Genomic DNA, 10,480 nt, shown 5'->3' with positions numbered 1-10,480 from the left:
CAGTTAGGACAAAAGGCTATAAACAGTCATGACATGTCACTAAGATTGAAAAAATGTACCGAGCCTCCTTAGTCGCAGAAATTGGTCAGTGCTCCAAATCATGGAGGGAAATAGCAGCAAAAAAAATCTCCTTGACCACAAAGTCTTTAGTGTTCCTCATCAAAATGCAACATTAAGAATGGGAGGAAACACACACAATCCAGTACCTTAGCAATCAGACACACATTTCTCAATTCTTTTTATTTTTGAAAGTCATAGTTTATTTAATTAAAAGATGGGAACATATTGTTCAAAGTCATAAACTTAGAACATAAGTGGAAAAACTTCTCCTCAAGCCTCATTAACATACAATGTTGTTATGGTAACTTGACTGCCCCAAAAGTACAGAGGAGGAACTGAACTTCTACTTGTGATTATTTATGGAACACTTTTCTGCGCCAGCACTAGACTTAAACTGAGGACCTTAAATGCTGCCTCAGCTCTATTGGTAGAATTGGCACTCTACCACCTGAACCATGTTTCACAGTTTAATATTTTGCTGGTTAACTGCCAGGGATGGCTTCAAACTATAAACAACAGTGCCAGTTAACCAATCTATTTTGTACCTAGATATTGGACCAAACAGTACCAAACTGCACTTCTCATTGGTTAAAACATTTTCAGCTGAAAGTGCCACAGTAGAATGGACATGAGTTTGGAGGTTAAACAGCATTCCATTAGGATCTCAGTTTCTGGACTTCTTAGCTCTGTGATCCCAAATAAATCACCTTTTTTTTTTGTCGGTCGTGGGCCTTGAACTCTGGGCCTGAGTGCTGTCCCTCAGCAATTCAGCTCAAGGCTAGTGCTCTACCACTTGAGCTACAACGCCACTTCTGGTTTTCTGGTGGTTTACTGGAGATAAGAGTTTCACAGACTTTCCTGTCCAGGCTGGCTTTGAACCTCAACCCTCATATCTCAGCCTCCTAAGTAGCTAGCACTACAGGCGTGAGCTACCTGTGCCCAGCTTAAATCACCTTTTTTCTTTGAAAACAACTGGGAAATAAAAATTCTTATGAGTGTGACATGTATGACAGAAATATGGAAATTTTGACAAATACTAAACAATGTTTATAACAGGTATCAGCAATAACAGCCAGAATTAGGTGACAGTATTTCTAACTTTGGATGGCTTATAGTAGTATACATTGAAGAAAAGATGGAACAACTGGCCAGAGAACCCTGTGGCTCTCTATCTTGCCCACACGTCAAAGTCGTTTCTGGAGTATGGACACATCTGCTGAGGAGGAGTACAGAACATCTGAGGGATTACAGGCCAAGTGGAAGTTAGGCTGGGGAGAAATAGGCTTCAGGGGAAAGCCTAGAGCATGTCATTGGCTCCATATGTTAATCTCAGAACAGACCTAAGAGAGAGAATTACTTTCCTTCACCTTCAAAGAGATCAACTGACTTGTTCAAGATCACACAGATCTTGAAAAGGAGCAGATTTTCTAGGTTATCAATTTCCTAGACTTTGTATCACCAGCCACTGCCTAGAATATCTGCCATAGCAAGAGCTAAGCCACACTTTCCCTTCCTGCAGTTTAACAGATGATATCTCCAGGAGGCCCCTTTTATGATGGAATGACAATAAAGTCTAGTACTTTTCAATGCATTGCCTGACTTGAAGAATATAATGGGAATCTTTTGGGCTTTCCTAGTTCATCTGTGCCAACACACCACCCCCCCCCCCAGAATGAATTGAAGCCCGCCTGAGTACAAAGAAGAGGAGGGGCCCAAGGGCCAGGCTTGCGTTGGGAGGACATTGGGAGAGGTACCACTTCAGTAGTCTGCAAGATATAGAAACTGCATCCAAACTTTTCATCACAAATTTTAAAAAGAGACCACATTTTCATTTGAGCATAAGAAAAATATACATATTTAACTTTAATTTAGCCAGAAAAGTAATTATTCTATCTATTCAATCAAGGTTGGTAGGAACTAAGTTTTAGAGTGACCTCTTTTATAGAAAGTTCTCCTTTAAGGAGAAGTTTTCAAACTTAATAACAGAACCAAACAAAAATGGAAAATACTGGTTTGTATTTTATGTAATTATTCAACTATGCAATCAATTTAAGCTATTACGTTGTTTTATGATATACATAATAATGCAATAGGTACCCTGAGCACATTGTAAATATGCAATAAATACTTGTTAAACTGAAGTTAAGTTGACAAATATCATTAATTACATCATTCCTAACATCCAAACCAGCTATTGCTTTTCAGCCTTTTGGTGATTCGATGCAGTTGGACATCATATTCAAATTGATTAGGTCCTTGGAAGAAATAGTAGTGTCCTAAAAGGAAAAAAAATTAATTTCCCCTTGGTATTTCTTCTTTTTTTTCTTTAAATCTGTTGTTGTGGATTACTAGACTACATGCGCTGTGATTTGAGAACACAGATGTTAGGCACCTGTAGCCATGTGTGTATCCTGCCCTTGCATCTATACACAACCAATCTCACTATGGATGGTGGACTCAGAGAGGGTAAGGGGCCCAGGGAAGGGTAAACAGGGCCCTAAAGACAGGGACTGAGACAGGGAAGGCCTTGAGAATCTTGGTCTGTTGAACACTTGTGCTTAGGCCAAGCGTGAAGGTATTTCTAGCATATTATCAAGCTACCCTTATCTCATCCTCAGTCCCGATTTGGAAGCAGTTTCTATATCTTGCAGTGAGCTTTTGTGAGGGTAGAAGGGGCTGAAGGAAGGCACAGAATGCTAGGTGCAAGAAGTACTTGAGTCCAGGCTTGCTTGAGTCTTAGGTGCCATTGGCTTACTGGACACATGACTCCAAGAGGTCACAGAAAACTCCAGAGGTTCGGTCAGAGGAGGTAGCAAGAATTCTATTCCCCCTCCTTGTAGACCATCATAGGAAAGGCACCATGGGTAGCACCACCCACCTTGCTCAGTCTTCTTTATTGTCTATCCTGAGCCCTGCACACTGTGAGTTTTCCCTCTATGGACCTGTGAGAATTGAGCTTCCCACCTCCCCCCATATCTTTCCAATGGGGAAATCCATTCTCTGTTCCTGGTAGTGTTTTAAAATGGGTATCTATACTTTCTGAATCCACTTACTTTTGAAATAGAAGACTGCATCAATCTCATTTTTGATCCCGTGGAAGTACGTGCTAATTAACTTGGGATAAGTGGGGTCCATGAACTGTCTACGCACATCATACCTGTGCAAGAAAACCAGGAAATGGATTTTATGACGTTATCCATAAATGCATATCCTCTCCTAAAAGGCCTTTAACTGTGCCAACGAGGAAAATCAAACACTAAAACACAGATTACTCTACAACCCCACAGGACTCAGCATGTGGGCTCCCTAACTTAGTGAGGTCTTTCCCCACCCCCACCGTCCTGCAGAGCCTCTCCCAGCACTGGCTCCAGAAGGTGACTTGCTACAGTACTGACCCTTCCCCATGCTCCAACGAGTTAATTGCCTGCCATTGCCTTCCTTTCAGAGCTTTCTACTAAGACAACAACAATGATTTTGTCCAGAGGATAACAGAAGGGAATAGTTTTAGAGCCACGGAACTAAAAGATTTTTTTTTTTTTTGGTCCGGTCGTGGGGCCTGAACTCTGGGCCTGGGCGCTGTCCTTCAGCTCTTCAGCTCAAGGCTAGTGCTCTACCACTTGAGCCACAGCGCCACTTCTGGCTTTTTTCTTTATGTGGTGCTGAGGAATCGAACCCAGGGCCTCAAGCATGCAAGGCAAGCGCTCTACCACTGAGCCACCTTCCCAGCCCCCGGAACTAAAAGATTTTAAAGACAGATATTAGAGAGACATTGAAAGTTAATCCTGTCATAGCTGGCCCATATAATCAGTGATTTTTCCAAATTCTATTTCACCAGTGAGTAAATAGTGTCATCTCACTCTAGACTTGGATGTGGCAATCAAAAGTACCTGTTATCTTAGTTTTGTGCAATTTAATTCTCTAAGAATTTATTGCTTGCTCATGATTTTCTGATACTGGAAATAGTGGGAAAATGGGGAAATTTCACTGTTTTAAGGAGAAGAATAGAAAAACCTTGAGTCGCTAGGCAGCATCAAAGTAAATAGAGCCACTGGTCAGAGTTGAACTGTTAATGTTAACAATCGCAAGCTATGACAAATGACACCAATTCGTGAGCTCTTTAAAAAGTTCTCTTTGCTAAAATAAATAGTTCTCCTTCTCAAATAAGACTGAACTTGGTTGACAAGCTTGTAGTATTCAACTGAAAGTAGATGTTGAATTTAAAATGTTCAAGAGTAAATGGGGTGACAATGTAATCTTCAAACATTTTGTTAGGCCGTATGTCCACCATGCAAGCAATCTGGGAACTAACTAAAGAGACGGTCCTAGCCCACTTTGGAATTAGATACTTGAGGTAAAACCATTCAGAGGAGCTCCCGGAATGGCCTGACTATCTGATCTCTTGTCACTCAGAGCATAGGTCACTCATTTTGTCTTTGGGCTCCAGTGATTATGGGAAGAACTCTACAAATCTATACATCCTCTAAGATGGCCATAAACTAAATACCAGGCCTTACAGATCTAGAACATGTTCTCAAGATGTTTACTGCTTTGTAATATGGCATTTTATTTAAAGAGCTTTCTTTCTAAATGAGATTATATACTATTTCTTACAACAGAAACCAGAGGCATAGAGAAAAGATGTAGGTTGACAACAACTTTCTGCTCTTCATTCCCTTGATCTCTCTTTCAGGAACCTGAGAACTTACAAAGAAAAACTATCTTGTGGAGCACTTTGTTCTATGGCTGTTTTACCAACAAATCCTAGGGAACAACCCTGGACCATTAAATCTCACCTCCAATACTGGTTACCCACAAAGAAGTAGACTTTATAGTAAAGTGGGTTGAAGAGGGCTGCATCAATTTTTTTCACGGAATTGGGGAAGCCCAGAGAATATATACTCTTGGGATAGTTTAGCTGTGGTCTTAAATTGTTTATTAACCAGAACTTGTCATCTACAAGGCAAAGAAGAAAAAGGATATATTTGAATTTCATAGAAACAGGAACAAAAATACAGACTTAATGCATTTCTTTCCAAGCTCTAAAATATTAACTGTTCTTTTTTTTTTCTCCCAATTCTGGGACTCAAATACAGAACCTGGTGTATAGTAGGCATATACTTTACCACAGACCCGCACTCCCTCCCTATAGTTCTTCAGTGTGGTTTATTTTATGTTCTACGATTCCATGTTTTTTCTCCATACATATATTTTAGAAACATATTTTATATTTTAGAAATATTTGTAGCTCCCCAAGAGCTGCAGATATTTCCTGGGCAACTAGTTAAAGCAATATTAGCTTATAGTTCAGAGCTACCCTGAAGAAAATGTGGAATACTCTGGTCTACTTCATAAAAGTAATTCTTATTGTTTCCTTCTCTTTAAAGTATACTTGATGGCAGAAGTAAACATTGAAGTTACCTTTAAAAAGAAAAATCTGGTTTTGGGCTTTAATTTCATAAGCAGCTTGAATGCCGGCTGGCAAGGACGGCCACATGGAATGAATTGAACTAACACCAGTGGCTGATCGCTCAGGACGCTTCCACCAGAAAAACCTGATGTGAAAGACATTTAAAGTTAAAAATTGTTACTGATGCTTGTAGGACACCAGAGCCTCTGACCTGTGATCCTAGATACCTGGGAAGTTGAGATCAGAAAGATCCTGGTTGAGTATTCTCTGACATAAAAAAAAAGAATTCTAAGGACAAAACCACTAATATTGTTAGAAATGAGAATGCTCATACCAGTCTTTAAAGAAAAGGATTTTATCTCCCATTGTAGTGACAGCATCAAAACTCAAGTTGGGGTCACAGGCATCTGGTACTTGACTTTCAGGGCTTGGCTTGGGTTGGTACATCAGTGGAACTCCTGAAAATATATTTCAAGAAGCATTTGGGAAAAGTTAGCACTTTTGGTCACAAGAGGAAGAACCATTCTTTTAAAAGTATTCTATTTTCTTGACGGAAAATACATCAAAGCCAATTTAAGTTATACATTTCATAAATATCTTGAATCCATTCAGGATTTTCCCACATGGTTGCAACCTCATGGGGGAAAGTATTTCTGATTACTTTGATTTTCCTTTTCCCATTAGATTATTCTCTATGTGTCATTTTCAATAGGGTTATCAAGGGTAGAAAAAGCTCCAATCTAAAGGCTTGTGCGAGATCTCCAATTTGTAAAATGAACATAATATCTGCATACCTACCTTTCAAGGTTGTTATGGAGCTCAAAAGAAAAGACAGAGCTCAATCCAAATGTAGATAGATGTATTAGACCATTGTTAAGAGGAACTTTAAGACAGAAAGATGACAATGTTCAACTTACCGTAGAGGGACTGTATGCCACGTTTATCATCAGCAGAGAGGCGAAATGTCTTAGGGTCACGGTAACTGTAGGTGGGAAACATTATTGCCTCTGGGTCATTGGAATGGTCGAGTCCCAGAGAATGACCAAGCTCGTGAACAGCAACAAGGAACAAGTTTGTGCCTAAGAGGAAACCCACCAAAGAGGGGTGATGTACATGGCCATCATTTTCTGACACATCAAGTTGTATAGACCAAGTGATTTTAGATACATGTGTGCATCTAGCAATGTTCAAATCAGGGCAAATATATTTATCTCTTCAAATATTTGTTATCTCATTGTGATGAAAATATGCAGAATCCTTTTTATAGCTTTCTGAAGTATATGGGACATGATTGTTGACTATAGTCACTCTACTGTGTAGCAGAACACCAGAACTTCTTGTTCCTAAATAGCTGTTGATCAGCCTCCAGAACTCCTCCACTGTCTCCACTCTCATAATTATTATATCTCCACCTTTTGAGATTAACTTTCATATGTGTGTATATATATATATACATACATATTCTTGTGTTTTTCCATAGGCATCTAAATTTGCTACAACTTTAACTGTGAACCTAAGAAATTGCCAGCATATAAAATGAGATCAACAATGGTCCCTTTATTCTTCTTTATTCACCCTTTTCTATCTGTTGTTAAAGCACAGAATTAGTGTTTGTGTTTGCTTTTGAGTTTATTGATTTTACTATCACATCTAACTAATGGATTTTACCTTTCCATGGATTAATACTAAGGAACTTGCTCCTAGAATCTTTTTATATTCTTGTAGCCGATCCTTAAGATAGTCTAATCCAATGGCCTCAGTTTTGGGGAAGTGAAATATGGACTCATGTAAAGTATTCAATTTGATTTTGAAAAGGTTTAATCAGAACAGGCCATATTATGATTTCTTGTCAGAGTCTTTGAAAATCAGGAAAAATATTTGTTACATTTAGTCTTTGTTTGCTTAGTGTCTTTCCCCTTACCTTTGAAGTTGTTACTCCATATTTCTGCCTCATCAAAATGTGCATCTCCTCCAATACCAGAGCCTGGTCCATAAGCGTGGGCCAAGATCCCACCTCTCCCATCAAAAGAACTGAAGTCACCATGTTCTGTTCAAAAAAGGAAAGAAAATCAGTCCTATATGTATCCCACAGAATCACACATGATACAGAGGGAGTCCAAGTTCTTTACCCCTGTGTGCAAAAAGTATCACAATGTCAGCATCGCCTGCATATGTCTTTTTGAATTTCAAGGGTGTCACATCACTCCACACTTGAAAAGCTTTCTCAATGGCATAATCAACATCCTTATTCTTCAGGTCAGGGGTGTAGTTATGTATTCTTTATCAGAAAGAGAGGAAAACATACAGAAACCACATGTCAGTTTTATCATACCAAAATCTTTCCATGTTTGCTACCATTACTGGAAGGTGATTCAAAAACCATTCTAATCTAAATTACAGATTAGGACTTGCTTCTTTATATGCAAACATTTTTGCTTGGATAACTGTCTTCTTAACAGAAATCAAATTGAATTGTGAAGGAGTTACTTGGATAGATACCACACCTTTTGCTCATGCTCACAGACATCTATGTTGATCCAACCCCATTATTCGGTCTCTCTCCCTCTCTCTCCCTCCCCCCCCCCCCTCTCTCTCTCTCTCTCTCTCTCTCTCTCTCTCTCTCTCTTTCGCACACACACACACACACACACACCTTCATGCCTAGCTTATCTGTAACTTTTCTGCTCTGTTCTGCACTGATTTGTAAACCAGAGGGTTGGAACTCTTCCTTAAGTAACCTTCTTCCCTGCTCGAGGTAATGAATTGTGTAACACAGAGTAGTGTTGACAGTGAAATGAAGCCCCTGGTCTAGTACTTCTAGATTTGGGTTGTAGCATGTCTACAAGGCTCAGGTTCCTGGGAGCCAGACCCATGGGGAGGTAGGAAGCACAAGCCTCCCTCCACCTGCGTTACCTGTAGGTGAGATGGTGTTTGTTCCATACTGGCCGGCGTGGCAGCGTTCTGAAATCGTGAACGTCAGGCACTCCACATCGAGGTGTATGCATCATTTCCAGAGTAGCTGAGTCCAGTTGCCCTGTCACTTTCAGCCCAAAGAACTTCTGCATTTCCTGGATTTTTTCCTCTAGGAAGTTTCTACTGATTTCCATTTTTGTTGTTGGAATGTCCTCTATCTTGTAGCTATAAAAGTCTATCAAATATTTCTGAAAAAAATACATTCAATTGTGCAGAATTTTATCAGAGAAGTTGCTGTTGGCAATTCTGTATATGTGAATGAACTTTACACAGAGGTTTTTGAACCAGGTATTTGAATTGAAGATTAGATTATTATTATATTCAGGCAATTAATTGTAACTAGGAAACATTGTTAACTTTCTATACTCTCAGAAATATGTCATAATTTATTACCTAAGTTTGTTCCTAGAAGCACAGAGGAAAAAAACTGTTGCGTTTCTATTTCTTCAAGCTTGTTTCTACTTTCAAAGAGCTGTTTTAGCACCTGGCATACTGTAACTATCAGAAAGTGGCAAACTCTTTCATGTGAAGTACGTAAGTTGTTCATTTAAGTTGGGGTAAAAACATTACTTGACTGGGGTTGTAGTTGAGCGAGAGAGCACTTGCCTGTTGTGCTAGCAGCGCTGGGATCAATCCCAACCATTGACAAAAAGATGCAAACTAATTTTAGAAAACAAGTGCATCCTCAGGAGGCTGAGAGGGAAAGATCACTTGAGCTCACAAGTTCAGGACATCCTGAGCAAAGATAGCCAAAACAGCAATGATTTAGAAACTAGATCCAACTCTTTTAATGAAAGATAAACTACAAATGGAAAAATTGATTTTACAAATGCTTATGAAGAAATATTTGGGATAAATGATAGATTAGGCTGAAAGCATCACAGTAGCCTGAAGAGGGTAAATAGGTCAGGCCATTTTTGAAATCTCAGATTATTAACTGGCATTCAATAACTAACATAAAATACTGTAACTAAAGTGAATTCTAATTATATCATGCTAAAATTCCTTAGCCAGAGCTTTTCAGTGGAAAGAGCAACTATCACCTTTCATAACACTCTTTTCAAACCAATACTTTCTTTTTAAATTCTTCTATAGCAAAGAAAAAATGGATGTGGAAAGCAAACCCCAAGCAGCCAGTCTTCAAGTAGTACTTTTCACAAATAAAACTAGCAAATACAACAGATCTTAGAGACAAACTAGGCTTGATCTGTCAGTATCTGTCAGTACTTACTTTAGCAAATGCCACCACCTGCTCCTCCACACTGGCAAGAGGAGCAGCTCCAGAGGCAGCAACCTGCAGGGACAAAATCAGTAGAAGAAGCTTCATTGTGAATGTCTCCCTCCAGACGCTCAGTTCAGTTAACTCTGCTCCTGCTCAGCACAAGTTCCTCAAATGTCCCTCTTTATATAACCCTGGGTCCAGGATCTGTGAACATGAAATTCTTTGGGTGACTCACTGTTGATATCATCCTTTGATTTATCTCAGAAACCATGTGAATAAAATCATGACCTTACTCAACTCACAAGTTAGCCTCTAACCTATCACTGACCTACACATCTTGGAGTATATTTCTTCAAAATGATACGTTTCCACTTCTACCTGCTCTACAAAATAAGCCCTTGTAAAGCAAAACAAACAAAACACAAAGCATCTAAAATATAAAGACAACTAAAAGCGTATTTTTAAACAGTTTAGTATTTTCAAATACTTTTCTCATCTCCATTGTAAGTCAAATCTATTTTTCAGAACTTTTTTATAGAACGTTTTTGTTATCTTTAAGGAGTTAGTGGTACAAAAGGGTTCCAGTCTAACATGTCAGTTTATGAGTACAATGCATCTTGATCACAGTCACATTTCATTATTCTTCCCCATCTCTTCCGGCCCCTCCCTTCCCCTCAATTTTCCTCATTCCATTTTCACATATGTACATTGAATATTATGACTGCACTCTTCTACCTTTTCTCTCCTCGTTGTCTACTCCCCTCCCTTTGCCCCTCCCCAAGGACAAAATGTGTTCCAGCTTCCTGGTATTCATTTTG

At 39.2% G+C, this 10,480-nt stretch overlaps 1 protein-coding gene across 1 annotated transcript; it reads right to left on the bottom strand.

The window, feature by feature from the left end:
- Positions 1-1,885: 1,885 nt before the first annotated feature.
- On the bottom strand, positions 1,886-9,834 carry Mmp12 (matrix metallopeptidase 12). Its single transcript, XM_042682971.1, has 10 exons — positions 9,672-9,834; positions 8,381-8,628; positions 7,597-7,745; positions 7,389-7,514; positions 6,385-6,546; positions 5,802-5,925; positions 5,479-5,612; positions 4,854-5,013; positions 3,114-3,217; positions 1,886-2,336 (listed from the first exon to the last, which is right to left on the bottom strand). Exons 1-10 carry the CDS (start codon positions 9,765-9,767, stop codon positions 2,236-2,238), a joined length of 1,404 nt encoding a protein of 467 aa, XP_042538905.1. The 5' UTR covers positions 9,768-9,834; the 3' UTR covers positions 1,886-2,235.
- Positions 9,835-10,480: the final 646 nt, after the last annotated feature.

This window comes from Dipodomys spectabilis, unplaced genomic scaffold (assembly GCF_019054845.1).
Source record: "Dipodomys spectabilis isolate Male_0828 unplaced genomic scaffold, ASM1905484v1 ptg000076l, whole genome shotgun sequence".
Classification (NCBI taxonomy): Eukaryota; Metazoa; Chordata; class Mammalia; order Rodentia; family Heteromyidae; genus Dipodomys; species Dipodomys spectabilis.
This window is presented reverse-complemented; position numbering and strand designations above follow the sequence as displayed.